Source organism: Drosophila virilis, chromosome 2 (genome assembly GCF_030788295.1).
Source record: "Drosophila virilis strain 15010-1051.87 chromosome 2, Dvir_AGI_RSII-ME, whole genome shotgun sequence".
NCBI lineage: Eukaryota > Metazoa > Arthropoda > Insecta > Diptera > Drosophilidae > Drosophila > Drosophila virilis.
Genome location: NC_091544.1, coordinates 1,283,688 through 1,298,879, shown reverse-complemented (window position 1 = coordinate 1,298,879; position 15,192 = coordinate 1,283,688). Strand labels below are relative to the sequence as shown.

The following is a 15,192-nucleotide window of genomic DNA, read 5'->3' as shown; positions in this document are numbered from 1 at the left end:
GTTTTATTTATTAATATATATTTTATTTATTTAAATAGAATATGTCAAAGAATAAACAAGATATATATAATAAAGCAGGACAAAACGAAACTAACATATTTCTCTTAATACAAAATGCGATGTCTTTTGTGGGACATAAATAAATTCGTGTGGACTGCGTACATCGCGTGTTTGGGAATGTTTATACAATACATATATGAATATAATTTACAAACAAATATAAATATTGCTTTAAGTTTCACAGTTAAGTTTCCCGAGATTCTCTATATATGGAGAGTGTAGTCTTTTTTCTACATCCTACTAGTTTTGCTTTTGCAGCGCGTCATCTGTCTTCAAATTGTACGTCAATTGGGTCTTCATCACGGTCACGCTGCTGCCAATGATTTGTTTGTGATAGATCTGGCGGGTAACGAAGCCTAGGTCATCGTAGAAGTCACGCTCGCTCTCCTGCCACTCGGATATTGTGCACTCCAGCGAGGCGTAGCCGGCATTGACGCAGTTCTTCGAGACAAGACTTATCATGGGCTCCATGATCTTTTTGTGTGGATACAGCTTGGCAATGGCAAAGCGATATATCCAGGCGGCATTGTAGACAGCATGGTGATTCTTAACGCTGATGGTGGCCACAATGCGTCGACGAAACTTGTTCTTATACGATTCATCATATGGAGCTTGATCCATAAAGATTTGATAGCTAGCCTCGTTTGGTGCACAGCGAAAGATGAACGGTTCGTAGCACTCGGCAACCAAGGATTGGGCTGGTTTCTCCTAAAAACCATAAGGTTAGCAATACTACGAATTTATTTATCTAATAACATACCCTCATTAGCTCCACTGCCTTGGCGTAGAAGGAGAAGTAGGTGCTGGTGAAGAGAAAGAACACACAGCCGGGTATGGTGAGCACGCAGAAGAGCAGCGGCACGCCCAGAAATATGAAGAATATGGCCCAAGTGATGACTATGAATTGTAGTGTTATCTGAAATTTAGATTCACAAATATCACCACTTGATCGGGTCAAGGGGCGCGGCTTAACGAGATGCGCCCACGCTTGGGGCATAGATAAGTCACGCAATTGTCGGCTTACCTCACGAAAGCAGAACGCAAAGAAAGACTTTGAGGAGAATGACATGATGTAATCGCGCACCAGTTCTTGGCATTTGAGTTCGTCATCTTCCCGGTAGTTGCGTATAACTATAAATGGTTGCATTTGTTGCTACTTAAATTAAAAACCTTAAACTCTTAATGCAAAACGAAAACAAAATAAAAACACCAGCAAGCAGTGCGACCGCAAGCCGAATATCACAAAAAAACCGCAGCACATAGCTGTGCAGACATATCGATGCTTTTCGATGGTATGAGCTATCGATACAAGTATCAATTAAGAAATACTAAACTAAAAAGCCGTTAAGAATCGAATCGAAAAACAACGCGCGTAAATAAAAGTGATTTGTTATTTATTAACTGAGTATTTTAATAAGACACAAGCTTATACGTTAAGTTCAATTTATTGAATGTGCACTCATTGTGCCTTCATTTTTTCAGCCAGAACCTTTAATTCCTTTAGAGACTGTTCGTTCTCGTCCCAGCCGGGTGTCACCTTCTTCGCATTCTCGTACCACTTGCTAACATTGGAATATTTGCTCAGATCAAAGTCTGCGACTGTCAAAGTCGAAATTGTCGCCAGAATGGCAATGTCAGCAATCGTCAATCTATCGCCAGCCACATACAGCTGACCCTGTAGGAATATATCTAGAATTTCTACAGCCGATTCCAGCTTCTTGAACAGCTCAGGATCGGCGGGCGCCTTCTTCTGGAACTGAGGGTAGTAATAGTCCGCAAACGCCTTATACAGCGTGCCCATATCATAGTACAAGCGTTGATTGACTAGAGCACGTCCCTTCGGGTCCTTGGGATAAAGAGCATCGTCTTTGGCGTATTTCTCAATCAGATAAACCAGAATCGCGCGCGATTCCCACAAAGCAAAGCCGTCATCCACGATCGTAGGGATCGTATGTTGTGGATTGATTTTCACAAATTCCGGTTTCAGCTGCTCATTCTCGATAAGGTTTATGACTTTCTTGTTGAACTCAACACCAATTGCCTTGCCAGTCATAAGGATCGACCGACTGGCCGCTGAATAAGGCGAATAATATAAATCCATTTTGACTGTAACGTGGACTTTAACTATTTCCATTCAACGGTTTCCACAGATTTATATACTCTGTGCCAAACTGATAACATTTGTTTGATAATCGCTCAGTATCGCGGTTTCTGTGCCGGGCACAAGATAATATATTTGTGAAAGTTCATCATTACAATTCATGAGTTTTGTTAAGATAACAAAGCTGGCGAAATTTCGAATTATCTTATGAACTAGAAGCTATAATGAACTTTGCTTGTGAAAATCTACTGAAGTTCGCATTACCCGGCTTTGTCCGGCTTCAGCCTTAATAATAGCCAGACCTAAGTTGATTGTCGGCGACATAGATTCTTCTTTATTCTGTATTCTGATTAGTAATTCAAATTTAATTTTGCTACTCCTATGTTAATTAATTATGTTAATAAAATAATCAAATCCTTCTTCTTAAGACTACTTATCGGCAAATATATATTTATCGATACTTATCGATGCTGCAGTTGTGCATAGTTTTCGCCCGGATATTTGCATATGCGAAATGCGGTCACACTGACAAAAGGCCACTAATACGTTTGCCGCATTAGCGTTTGCTTGCTGAAATAAATAATCATTTAACTCGCATTTATCCTGATTCTGTGAAAATGGAAGACGGCCACATGAGGGAAAAATGTGAAACTTTAGAGCATACCGCACAGGATCGTCAACGCCAATTCATTTGCGGCGTAATTGAGGGCTTCTACGGCCGACCATGGACAACCGAACAGCGAAAAGATTTGTTTCGCAAATTAAAAAAACTGGGCATGGACTCGTATATGTACGCACCCAAAGATGACTACAAGCACCGCGCCTACTGGCGTGAGCTCTACACGGTCGAGGAGGCGGATCACTTATCAAGTATTTATTTATAATTTGAACAAACGCTTGCTCATATGGCAAATGCTGCAATTATTTTTAGGTCTGATTACTGCCGCCAAAGAAGCGGGCATTGTTTTCTACTATGCCCTGTCGCCGGGCCTGGATATGACTTATAGCAGCCCGAAGGAGATTGGCACGCTCAAGCGTAAGCTAGATCAGGTATCGCAGTTTGGCTGCGAGGCATATGCCCTGCTCTTCGATGACATTGAATCGGAGCTGTCCAAGGCCGACAAAGAGGTGTTCCAGACGTTCGCCAATGCCCAGGTCTCGGTGACCAATGAGATTTTCACCCACTTGGGCAGTCCAAAGTTTCTCTTCTGCCCCACGCAGTACTGTGCCTCGCGTGCCGTGCCCAGCGTTGCGGATTCGGAATATCTGAACACGCTGGGCTCCAAGCTGAACAACGACATCGACATACTCTGGACGGGTGACAAGGTGATATCAAAGATTGTGACGATTGAATCGATACGGGAAATAACCGAGATACTGCGTCGTCCGCCTGTCATTTGGGATAATCTCCATGCGAACGATTACGATCAGAAACGTGTCTTCCTTGGCCCGTACTCGGGTCGTTCGCCGGAGCTGATACCCTATCTGCGTGGTGTTATGACCAATCCGAATTGCGAGTTCTATGGCAATTTCATAGCAGTGCATACGCTGGCTTTCTGGTCGCGCTGCAGTCTGGACGCAAAGATGAACAGCTCCCTGAGCGCTGATATCAAGCTGGAGACTGAAAACGAGGACGATTTGCCCGTGGAGTGTCTGTCCAAGAACGTCTATCATCCGCGCTTGGCGCTCAAGTAAGTCGAAGACATTGTATTAACTGGATTGACTCAAGAGTTGCTTTTAATCCTATAGAAATGCCATCAGCGAGTGGCTGCCGGAGTTTTTTGTGGCGAAGGAAGCCTTTGGACCTATTACCAAGCCGCAGCCGCAAGTGGAAATGGTCATGCCCATAATTCCTATAATACCGTCGATTAACACATGCATGACCCTGACGACGACGACGACCACGTCGACAAATACGCGCACAGTGCCCGAGGTGAACACCACCCAGCTCCAGGCGCTGGCCGATGTATGCAGCACCGTTAGCTCCTCGCTGACGCCCATTTCTAATCCGGTGATGAACTCTTTGGTGTCCCCGACAAAAGTTGTGACCAATGACGAGATCATTAATCCCATACCCACAACAGTTGCATCCAACATTGAGTTGCCAAAAAAGATACCTATCTCGATTGTGCCGGCGCCCATAATGGAGGCCAAGAGTGTTGAGGAGACCATCAAATTGAGCTGTGAAGCATTCGAGCCGGCAGCTAAGCTGGAGCCAGCGCCAGCGGACGTCAACAAAGTCGACATCTCGCCGACTTCTGCCAATGATATTCTCATAGCTGAGAAACGCGACCAGGTGGCCAATTTGAATGTGGATACCATGCTGGATGAAAACAGTCTGAGTCCCTTAAGCGCTTGCGCCAACGAGCCCATGGAGTGCAGCAGCAGCATTAACTCACAGATTTCGCCAAAGGAAGCCATCAAGTTGGCTGGCGATGATGTCGTCATGGAGGAATCGGTCAACGATGTTAATGTAAGCTTTCCAAGTCCGCTTAAATCTTTGTTTCAAGGTCTTGGTAAAAGTGATATGAAGATGAAAATGTGGAGATTTTTATTTATATATTATTTTATTATTCCCCAAGCGGGAAATGAATGCGAATTAAGGCGCATTCTAAAATTCAACAACTTAACTGAGATTAATTTTATATTTTCTTGCAGAGCATGCACGTGGAAAGCGTCTCAGCGTCGCCAGAGTCTAATGCGGAGATGCACGAGGCGGACGAGGAGGAGCTGGAAGATTTGGCGGACAAGTAAACATTTTATTCAACTCAATCGGCAACTTATAAACCTAGTCTACTTTTCAGATCAATTTCTAGCGAGAACAAGATTAATTTAGATGATTTAAGCCTGCTCTGTGATCTATTCTATTTACCCTTTGAGCACGGCAGTCGTGGCCTGAAGCTGCTCAGCGAGTTCCAATGGCTGAAAGTCAATGCGAATGTGCTGCTCCACGATCGCGCCGGTGGCGGCGGCCATCCCGATGCTAAGGCTATCAAGCCCGAGATTAGCGAATGGCTGCAACGCTCCGAATTCTTCTCCAAGCTGTGCGGCGGCGTTCTCGACCTGTTGATCAAAATTGCAAATTGTGAGAACAAGGAAATATGCCATGATTTGTATTCGTATGTGTGGGATATATCCGGTGCACTGTCGCTGCTCAATTGCTATGTCAAGTGGCTGGCCTTGGGTCAGTTCCCGCCGAACATGTCCTCATACACGGAGGGCAGCTACACGTGTAAGTTCGCTGAGCTTATATCCAATATTTACGGCCGCTCATTTGGGATTGTTTCCCGTTTCTTTGCAGGGTTTAGCAAAGGCTGGAAAGAGGCGTTCATGTCTGGCGATCAGGAGCCTTGGGTGTTTCGCGGCGGCCTCACGGCCGACTTGCAGCGCCTGATGCCCGTCGATTCGGGCAACGATTTGTTTGTTTACAAGTTGCCCGAGCAGCCGACAGCCAATTACTATCTATTGAGACCATATCAGAATTCCGATGAGCCGCAGGTCAACAAGATCTGTACGCGCACATATTTGCAGTGGCAGAGCGAGCCGGACGGCGATGAGATCTTGTTGCCCGCTCCATTGGGCGATATTGTTGCCGATGCCTTGGTCGGCGCGCATTTAACAATTCATCCGGAGCTGTGCCTAGTGGCCTACGATCAGAGCGACGCGATTGTTGGATATGTCTGCGCTGCTCCGGACATAAATATCTTTCATCGCAACACAGAGGTTTGCTGGCTAACGGAGCTGCGCGAAAAGTATCCAAAAACGTTGCTAGAAACTTTAGCCGACGGCAACAACAGCAAATCCCACAAGCTGAGCGTGCGTTTCATAGAGGATTTTCATAGAGACGAGGAGCTGGTGTGCCCCAACGAGGTGTGCGGCACCTTTCCGGCGGTGATAAGCGCCGCCATTCTAAGGGAGGCGGAACAGCACGACAACGGCATTGCCAAGCGACTATTGACCGTCCTGCTGGCCGCGCTGCGCGCCAACGGCTGCTTTGGTGTGCACGTCTGTGTGCCCGAGCAGGATAAGGAGCAGATGAACTTCTACACGAAGATTGGCTTTGTTGAGGTCTATCGCGATGGGCGCAGCAAGTGCATTTATTTGGGGCGGCGCTTTTAGCCCTCGACACTGAGATCTCGCGCTCAAGCCCCATCAATGGGCCTCATCCACGTGAACACTGCCTGCGCGTCTGGTCTTTATGGTTTCCTAATTATCTGTCTATGTGCATTAGTTGTTCTTAAATAATCTTAATAATCTGTCATTTATATATTTATCGTGAAACTCTTTTATACGGCTGTCCTCTAGTATTGACCACATCGGGTCCAGTGTACACATCGATGCGTACGATCGATCCGACTGTCTCCCCCCACATTCTCAAGCATTTCATTTAAGTATATGGTTTTTCTCTGCACAAAAAGCAATACAACTTAAGTGAAATAAATAAAACTTATCAACTTATTTGATTAACTGCAGCTGGAATCCCATCTGGTTGTCTATGTTCCCGGAGATCGTAGAACCAGACCGTGTTTACGCCGTCCTCGATGATTCGCGCCGGCTGCAGCTGCGGCAGCGGAAAGCGACAGGCTATGATCTTGGCATTGTGCGGACATTCCGCAATCAGTTTGTGCTCCAGATCCTGCATCATTTGCTCGACGCCAAATATGACCACATAGTTGTACTCGCTTATGTTGAACTTCCAGAGATCGCGGCGAAAGAATCGGGCTTGCTGGCCAACTCCATGGCGCAGTGCAGCCAGCCGGGAGTAGTAGACCAGCCAAGGATTCAACTCCACGCCGTCCGTCTTCAGGCCCTTGGCATGCTGGGCCGCCGCTAGAGAAGATTACATAAGCTTTTACAAGGGATTTGCAGCGTGCCATAACTGTAACTCACCCACAACGATGCGTCCATCCCCGGAGCCAATGTCTAGCAGCTTGCCGCTGGCATTTTTGGGCAGGTATTGTAATACATTTTGTATTTGTTCTGTTGTAGCCGGCACATAGGGCAGGCAGAATTTGCGAAAGGCGGGCGCCACAAACGAGGCGCACACAATTGACAGGCCGATTCCGATGCCACCAGTCACGCCTATTAGGAGTTTACCGCCCGTTGACATGCCCTGTTTCTTAACAGAATTTTGTGCGCTTTCATTTAAAATTTCCATTTGCATTTAAATATATATAAACTTTATTGCAAAACAGACAACAACAAATCACAGCTGATCGTATGCGTATCCGATAACAACATCTTATATTATTTCATTAATTGAATAAAGAAAGTGAACGTGCTTTTTAGCAAAAATTATTAATAATTCCACTAATTAATGTATTTATTATATATATTTTAAAATATTCATCAATAATAAATTATAATCAGGGCTGCAAAACATATCGATACATCGTTAGTTATCAGCCAGTGTTGCAGTATTCATTTACGTTCAGCGCATCATGGGTACACACTTATATCTGACATGTGGCAACACTTTTTTCAGTCGTAGCTTCCTATTACAATTTTCCACGGGTTTTTCGTGTGTGTTTTTCGTCAAAAACTAAAGAAAAAACGAATATTAATTGAAAATTGCGCTGCAATATTGTGTTTAATCGTTGGACGTGCTAAGTTTTATGTGCGCCGTGTGTGTTTACGCGTAAACGTTAAAATGGCGAACGTAAGGGACAGCGACACATCACTGTGGCTGCATAATAAACTGGGCACATCAAACGATTCGTGGATAAATGGTTCAATATGCTCGCAATTAAACAAGGAGGTTTTGCGCAACATCAAAGAGTGTTTTCCCGATTTGCAGACGCAGGTCAAGTTAAAATTGCTGCTCAGTTTTCTGCATATTCCGCGCCGTCTGGTCGAAGAGGTAAATCTCAATATCTCGTTCGTGTAATACAAAGTGGAAAAAAAAGTACACCAGCATGTACACGCATACACACACATACGCATACACACAAACACGCGCACGCACACATGCTGCGTTGGTGAAGAGTTTATGGTGCTGCGAACCCTTAAATGCAAACAAAACTCTGTTAATAGCCGTGAAATGTAAAAAGTCAAATACACTCTATATATTAATATGTGACAATGCATACATACAAGTGTTGATTATGTGTTGTTTTTGTGGCCCAAAGAGATACAAATATTTCCCGCCACTTCTGCGCGAACGACTTGTGTGCACATGTGTGCGTTTAGCAGAGTTCAGTGTTGGTGCTTTTTTTTTATTTTGGTTTTGTGTGTGTATGCGTGGGCGTTAAGCGGGTGGTCAATACAAAACTGTTGAATGTGTGTCGTCATTTGTTACCGTTGTTTTTTTAGTTTTTGATGAACTACTACGAAATAGGAAACAGTTATTTGTGAGCTAATGGGAATCTGATTGTGCTTGTTTGTGTGTGTGTGCTGTAAACTTTAACAGCGGAACATATATGTATATTTTTATTAAGATGAAGATGTGCCCCCATCCCAAAAAACAAAAATTATATTTTTACAAAAACTTGTTACACATTAAAAATGCTCATAAAAGACAATAAAATAAAATTGCTGCTTTTAAAACATTTGAGTAAGCTATGTTAACATGCTGTTAACTTAACAGAAGCTGGTCATAGCGCTTGTTTTAAAGTACAGTGAAATCTCCCTTGTGTTGACATCTTCATCTTCAAACTGAACTCACTGAAAATTGGGAAAAAGGGTTTATTCTGTTGTTTAAACATGCAACACCCGGAATAAAGCTTATTTGCATTCATGGTGTACTTATCACTGTATATGTATATATTGATAAAAAGAAAGAAGAAGTTTACAAACATCCAGTTTGATTTATAACCATAGAAAATGAGCATAAAACTGCGTCTAAAAACCTTCACGGGAAAAGGAGAAAACGGCTGGAATCATAGGTGTTCGTTCCGCCTAGCTTTTACTGTATAAACAAGAACATTTAACAATAACAGTTTTTGCAAAATTTAAGGATTCTAATATGGATTCCCTTTACAAGTAACTTTTATTAATGTTATCAATTAAATTTGCAGTGGAAAAGCGAGTTGGAGGAGGTAATCGAAGTTGCTGGCCTGGATTCGGAATTATGGGTCTCGATGCTGGCGGAGACGATGAAAACATTTCCGGCGACCAGTTCGCTGAACACAGAAATCTCAGATTACGAGGACACGCGACCCATATTCACCGATATGGTCAACGATCTGCGCAAATTGGTCACCAAGCACTCGGATCTGGGCATGCTGCCCCTGGAGTGCCAGTATCTCAACAAAAATGCGTTGATCTCGGTGGTAAGTAGCTGCCCAGCACAACAAATGCAGTCAGCAGGCTTTTAACCTTTTTGTGCATCTCTCCAGGTTGGCCAACAGCCGGCGCCAGTTAAGCATTTCACGCTGAAGCGCAAGCCCAAGAGCGCCCAGCTGCGCACAGAGCTGCTGCACAAGTCGGCGGATGCGCAATCTTCGCTAAAGAAGTCATCGGCGCCGACAATACCGTTGCGCTCACGCGGCATGCCGCGCAAAATGACGGACACAACGCCACTGAAGGGCATACCCTCACGCATGCCGACCACGGGCTTTCGTTCGCCCAGCGTGCCGGGCAACGCGCAGCGGCCCAATCTCAGCCGAACGCCAGCCGGCCGCAAGGATGGCGGCATCAAGATACTCGAATTCACCGAACAGCCGCTGGGCTATGCCGCCGCCAAAAAGCGCAAGCGCGAACAACAGCTGGAGGAACAGCAAAAGAAGCAGGAACAGAAGCAACAGGCCGCCGCAGCGGCTGCTGCCGCAGCAGCTGCCAGCTGCAATAATAACAGCGAGAGTCCGCCCACGGATGCGGCGCAGGTGGCGAATGCGAGCGTGGGCGAGACGCCAACCACGCCCACATCGGCTAATAACAGTTTCGAAATCAAATTGGAGCCACAGCTGAACCAAAGCAGCGGTAGCCTGGAGGAGCAAACGGACGAGGACTTCAAAACGCCTGAGCTGGTCGCGAAGGCCGCACTGCAGCCGGAGACGCCGGGCACGCCCGAATATGCAGCAGCTGCTACGTTGCAGTTTACCCAAACGAATGCGCCGGCTGTGGTGGCCACGCCCACGCGCAAGGCGGAGAGCAAGGCGAAGGCAGCCAAGACGGCGGCCAAGCTGAACAACAACAACAACAGCAACAATAACAACAACAACAATAATAATAATAATAATAATAGTTATCATCAAACGCCGAAGCGCATTAAGCAGGAAATCGAGATCAAGAGCGAGGAGATCATCGTGCCGGCGAACATAAAGCTGGAGAAGATTGAGCCGACGACGCCCAATCGCGTCACCCAGCCGCAGGTGATCACCACGCCCACGACCACGCCACAGCAGCGCATCATTATACAGCAGCAGCCGGCACAGCGGGCATCACATTTGCTTATACGCAGCGCGCCGCAGCCGAAGCGTCTGAATAACAACAACAATGCGGCAGTAGGAGCAGCAACAACAACAACGGCAACGGCCACCACAACCGTGGGCAATACCACCATCAAGTTGGAGAAGCTGGACATAAAGCCCATGCTGCGCGCAGCGGCTGGCTCAAGCGTGCCCAACAACAGCAGCGCCGCCAGCACCAGCAGCACAGCAACCACGACAACCACCATATTGACGCCGCAGCAGCTGCGACAGGCGGCCAGTCCGCTGGCCAATCTGCCCAACAATATCTCTGTTAAGATAACCTCCGCCAAGGCCAAGGCGGCGGCGGCAGCGGCAGCAGCAACAACAGGCAACAGCGCCGCCAGCAGCAGCAGCAGCAGCAGTCAGGCAGCAGCAGCCGCCGCAGCTGCACAGCAGCAGCAACAGCAACAGCAGCAGCCCATACTGATCAACAGCTCCACGCCCGTCATATTGGCCTCCACGCCCAGCGCGCAGCGTGCGGTAAGTTCATGCAATAAATAAGTCAAGTCTGGTCTTTAAAGCAGCTGCTCTTTTTCCAGAAACCTCTCTTGACAGCCAGCAGCAGCGCCAGCGGCAGCAGCAGCAGCAGCACAACAACAACAACAATACCCTCGCAGGCTATTAAGACCATGCCGCTGAGTCAGCTAAAGACGGCGGCCAATAGCGGCCCGGTCATCATCTCGCAGACCATTATACAGCCCGCCAAGCGAGCCCAACAACAGCAGCAGCTGCAGCAGCAGCAGCAGCAGCAGGGCGCCACATCCAGCGCAGCGGCAGCAGCCGCGCAGCAGCAGCAACAACAGCAACAGCAGCAGCAACAGCAGCTGCAGCAGCAACAGTTGTCACAGCCTCAAACCACGCAGTACATTCTGGCTGCACCACAGCCGCAACAGCAGCAGCAGCAGCAGCAGCCGACATTGCCCACGCTCACCTCCTTCACGCAGACGCGTCCGGCGCCGCAGACAGCGACGCTTTATCAGACGGCAGCGGGCGGCGGCGCCGGCCAGACGCCCACCAAGATCTTGCTTAAGACAACAGGCACATCGGGCGTGGTCATGACGCCGCTGCGTCAGCAGCAGCAGCAGGCGACAACATTGGTGTCCAATAATCCGCCGCCGCTGGTGGCCACCAATGCAGCGCTCGCCGCCGGACAGCAGACGCTCAATATACAAAATGTGCAGCTGCCGAATCGGCCGGTTACCATACAGCCCGCCTCGCAGGCGGCACAGCAGCAACACATGCAGGCACAGTTGCAGCAACAGCAGCCGCATCCGCAGCACACGATTGTGGCCAATACGACGGCAACGCAACAGCCGAAGCTGTCGCAGGTGCTGATGCAGCCCGGCGGCGCCATAGCCGGCGGCACACTGAATGTCTCACCGACGACGGCGGGCAAGAACAAGACCATCATACTCACCCAGAAAGGCGTCATATTGCGTAATATTGGCGGCGACATGTATCAGATACCCATTAGCAATGTGGGCGGCCTGCCGGGACTCGGTGCGGGCGCCACGCTCATGACAACCACGGCGGCCGGTCCGCCCGGCCTGGTCAAGACGACGGCGTCGACAAGCGTACAGCCCCACACCATACAGCTGCAACAGCAGACCCCGCAGCAGCAGCAGAGCGTGCAGCCCGGCAAGCAGCTGATGCCCACGCTAATTCCAACCAACACGCTTGGGGGACAGCATGTCATCGTGCAGCAGCAGACGCCGACGAGTGTCATTGGCAATGTAAGTGCAACAGCTCGAGGCGGGCAGAGCCATAAAGCGAAGGCAGCCAAGAGGGTGCCGCAGATCAAATGCCTCTGCGGAAACATGGCATATATTCTATATAGTATTCAGTTGAGTTGTGTTTCATACGACTACTCAAAAAGAGCTCTACATCGCTTGCATCAAACTCGATTAGTCAGAGTCAGCAGCAAGTTCGAGGTTGCATCTTGTGCCACAGACTAAATTCCCAGCGAAACCCTTCAGCATTCAAAGCAAGCTTGAGCCAAAACTCCTTTGGGGGACCGATTTGTTCGAGTTTCCGAATGTTTGTGAGCGAAGCTCATGACTGTTGAGATTGATTGGAATTTATTCTAGCAGAGGCTTAGAAATCTAGATAAAATTTGGAGCCAGCTTCATCCTTTCGAGCTTAGTTGTTTAAAAGAAAGATTTTCTGTTTGCAAGTGTTTGAGTACCCGAAGCTCATGATTGATTGGGTTTTATTTGGGTTTAGACCTGACTAAACAGACAATAAGCATAAATAATCATTGAGTCTCTCAGCTTGCGTCCAATTCCGTGTGTGCTTATATACATTTCTGCGAAGAAATGGAATCCGATTTTGAATTAAGTGTGTGCAAAATAAGAAACTAATATCAAATGGCTTTTCAGTCCACACAGCAGACGATAATACGGCCAGTCATGACCAATGTGGGCGGAGGATTGACCACGCTGCCGCAGGGCCTGACGCTGATCCAGCGTCCTGGCCAGCAGCCGCAGCTGGTGCAGGTGCAGGCGGCGCCGCCGAGCAGCGCGCAGCGTACGATTATAACGCAGTCAGCTGCGGCGGCGGCGTCGCAACAGCAGCCGCGCCAGCAGCAGCAACAACAGATACTGGTGCAGCATAAGCCGGCCCTGCAACAGCGTTTGGTCACCTCGACGAGCACCGCGGGCGCCCAGCTGCAGCAGCAGCAGCAGCAGGGCAACAACAATGCGGCCATATCGCGCACCGTCCAGGTGCAGGTCACCCAGCAGCAGGCGCAGCAGCAGCAGACGACAGCTCCGGCGGCACAGCAGGCGCCACAGCGACGCGGTTTGTCGCTTTCGGTAAGCATTTTTCCCAACGCTTCAGATATTAAAACCTGGTCTAATCTCTCGCTCTCTGCCCCTTAGAATGAGCACGTGCACAAGGCGCACGAGATGTTCCGCAAGGCGAACCGCGTTTCGCGACCAGACAAGGCGCTCATCTTGGGCTTTATGGCCGGACTGCGCGAGAATCCGCGGCCCAATACAGAAAATGTGCTGGTCATCAAACTGGGCGAAACCGAGGTGCGTGTCCTTCACATAGATCTGTGTCCAAAATGTATTGATTTTTATTTATACGTTCACAGGAAAAAGTGCAACAAGAGGATGGCAACACGGCGCTGTGCCTGGTCGAATCGCACATCCGCCTGGACTACAACACCGGCGAATGGAAGACATTCCAGAACTACAGGCTCCTGGATCAGACGGCCGCCTCATAGTCCACAAGGGTCATACGCATTGTGCGCAAATCCTAGGTGGGCCTCCGATAGGCTCCTCCCGATTTGCCGTACTGTGCGTATACCCTAGAATGCTATTGCTACAACTGGAGTTGTTTGTGCGTCATTCGTTCTGCATGGCCAGCAGCTGTGCTTGGCTATTCGCTAATTAGGCTACTAACCAATCCCCCATCCCATCCCCTCACTCTCCCTTACGTCGCTACCCAGTTCTTTCCCCCGCTTTCCAAAATGTTGGAAATAAATGAACTATAAAACAATTAACGTAAATTAGTAGCTGTACAGTTCTTAGTATATATGTATGTAGTATATATGCTAGCGCTTAAAACGTTTAGTAATCATGCCACAAATACCCACACAAACATAAACACAGTAATATACACACTCATACACACTCACACATACACACTCACACACACACACACACAAACTGACATACACATTTCACACAACCAAGCATATGCATAATGTATGATTAGGAGCACGCTTGACTGGAGAGATGAAAGATGAAATGAATGGCAAATGCAAATGATCGTACATTCACATACCCCCACACACACACACCCACACACACATTATATGTGCACATTTATATGCAAATATATACGTAAATATATATATATATATATGCATACTTAGCATTATGTAATTAGTTCTCGAGTAAAGAAAATGTATAATTAATTTAGCCAGAAGCATAATAATACCTTTTTGGAGCTCACTTTAAATATTACAACAAAAAGAAAAAACAAAAAAATACAAAAACTATATAAAATATTATGAATATTATGAATGTATGTAAAAGAAAACAAAAAAAAACAAGAAAAAAACGGCAAGAAAAAACGAAGAGATAAACCAAAACAAAAATATTGGCAAGAGCAACCGCAGCAAAAATAATATTAATCTTGAATTGTGTAATAGACTAGAATAAAGCAACCATATTTATGGCTTTAATGTTTAAATCGACTATCAATGTAAAAAAATGATGAAAATAACCCGGAGATGTCCAGCATTATCTCAATTGGAAAAATTGGAGCTTTGGAAAATTTCTAAGGACGTGGTGCTATAGAATTGATGGATCAGCTTTATAAAGGATTAGATGAACCATTTTTGGATTGATTGCCTACTCTCAACTAGTCATCAATCGGTGAATCAATCAGTCGTAAAAAACCTGAAAAACGGTAAGTTTTTTTGAACCACTTAATAATCTGTTTTTTTTTATTGCACTAAATGCATACATCAGTCAATCAAGTAATCAATCAATCGTTCACATTTATTAATAACAATGTTTTGATATTGGGTTTTCTTGATTGCATTGAAAGCTTACAACGGGTAATCAATCAATAAATCAATCAACCGAATAGGCATTCCATGAAATA

General features: G+C 46.8%; 5 protein-coding genes across 5 annotated transcripts; 2 read left to right on the top strand and 3 right to left on the bottom strand.

The window, feature by feature from the left end:
- Position 1: 1 nt before the first annotated feature.
- On the bottom strand, positions 2–1,302 carry LOC6634893 (uncharacterized). Its single transcript, XM_002058445.4, has 3 exons — positions 1,085–1,302; positions 821–976; positions 2–768 (listed from the first exon to the last, which is right to left on the bottom strand). Exons 1-3 carry the CDS (start codon positions 1,205–1,207, stop codon positions 301–303), a joined length of 747 nt encoding a protein of 248 aa, XP_002058481.1. The 5' UTR covers positions 1,208–1,302; the 3' UTR covers positions 2–300.
- A 146-nt stretch (positions 1,303–1,448) lies between these two features.
- Positions 1,449–2,190, bottom strand: LOC6634892 (glutathione S-transferase 1-1). The gene has a single exon (XM_002058444.4). The coding sequence runs from the start codon at positions 2,159–2,161 to the stop codon at positions 1,520–1,522; it is 642 nt and encodes a 213-aa protein (XP_002058480.3). The 5' UTR covers positions 2,162–2,190; the 3' UTR covers positions 1,449–1,519.
- A 487-nt stretch (positions 2,191–2,677) lies between these two features.
- On the top strand, positions 2,678–6,619 carry Oga (O-GlcNAcase). Its single transcript, XM_002058443.4, has 6 exons — positions 2,678–3,031; positions 3,093–3,852; positions 3,911–4,634; positions 4,820–4,911; positions 4,966–5,393; positions 5,463–6,619. The coding sequence occupies exons 1-6, from the start codon at positions 2,779–2,781 to the stop codon at positions 6,278–6,280; spliced, it is 3,075 nt and encodes a 1,024-aa protein (XP_002058479.1). The 5' UTR covers positions 2,678–2,778; the 3' UTR covers positions 6,281–6,619.
- Positions 6,543–7,433, bottom strand: LOC6635203 (ATP synthase subunit C lysine N-methyltransferase). Its single transcript, XM_002058442.4, has 2 exons — positions 7,052–7,433; positions 6,543–6,991 (listed from the first exon to the last, which is right to left on the bottom strand). Exons 1-2 carry the CDS (start codon positions 7,323–7,325, stop codon positions 6,612–6,614), a joined length of 654 nt encoding a protein of 217 aa, XP_002058478.2. The 5' UTR covers positions 7,326–7,433; the 3' UTR covers positions 6,543–6,611.
- Positions 7,434–7,624: 191 nt separating this feature from the next.
- Nelf-A (Negative elongation factor A) lies at positions 7,625–14,775 on the top strand. The gene is made up of 7 exons (XM_002058441.4): positions 7,625–8,021; positions 9,178–9,432; positions 9,499–11,052; positions 11,112–12,305; positions 12,951–13,385; positions 13,452–13,607; positions 13,670–14,775. The coding sequence occupies exons 1-7, from the start codon at positions 7,812–7,814 to the stop codon at positions 13,799–13,801; spliced, it is 3,936 nt and encodes a 1,311-aa protein (XP_002058477.3). The 5' UTR covers positions 7,625–7,811; the 3' UTR covers positions 13,802–14,775.
- Positions 14,776–15,192: the final 417 nt, after the last annotated feature.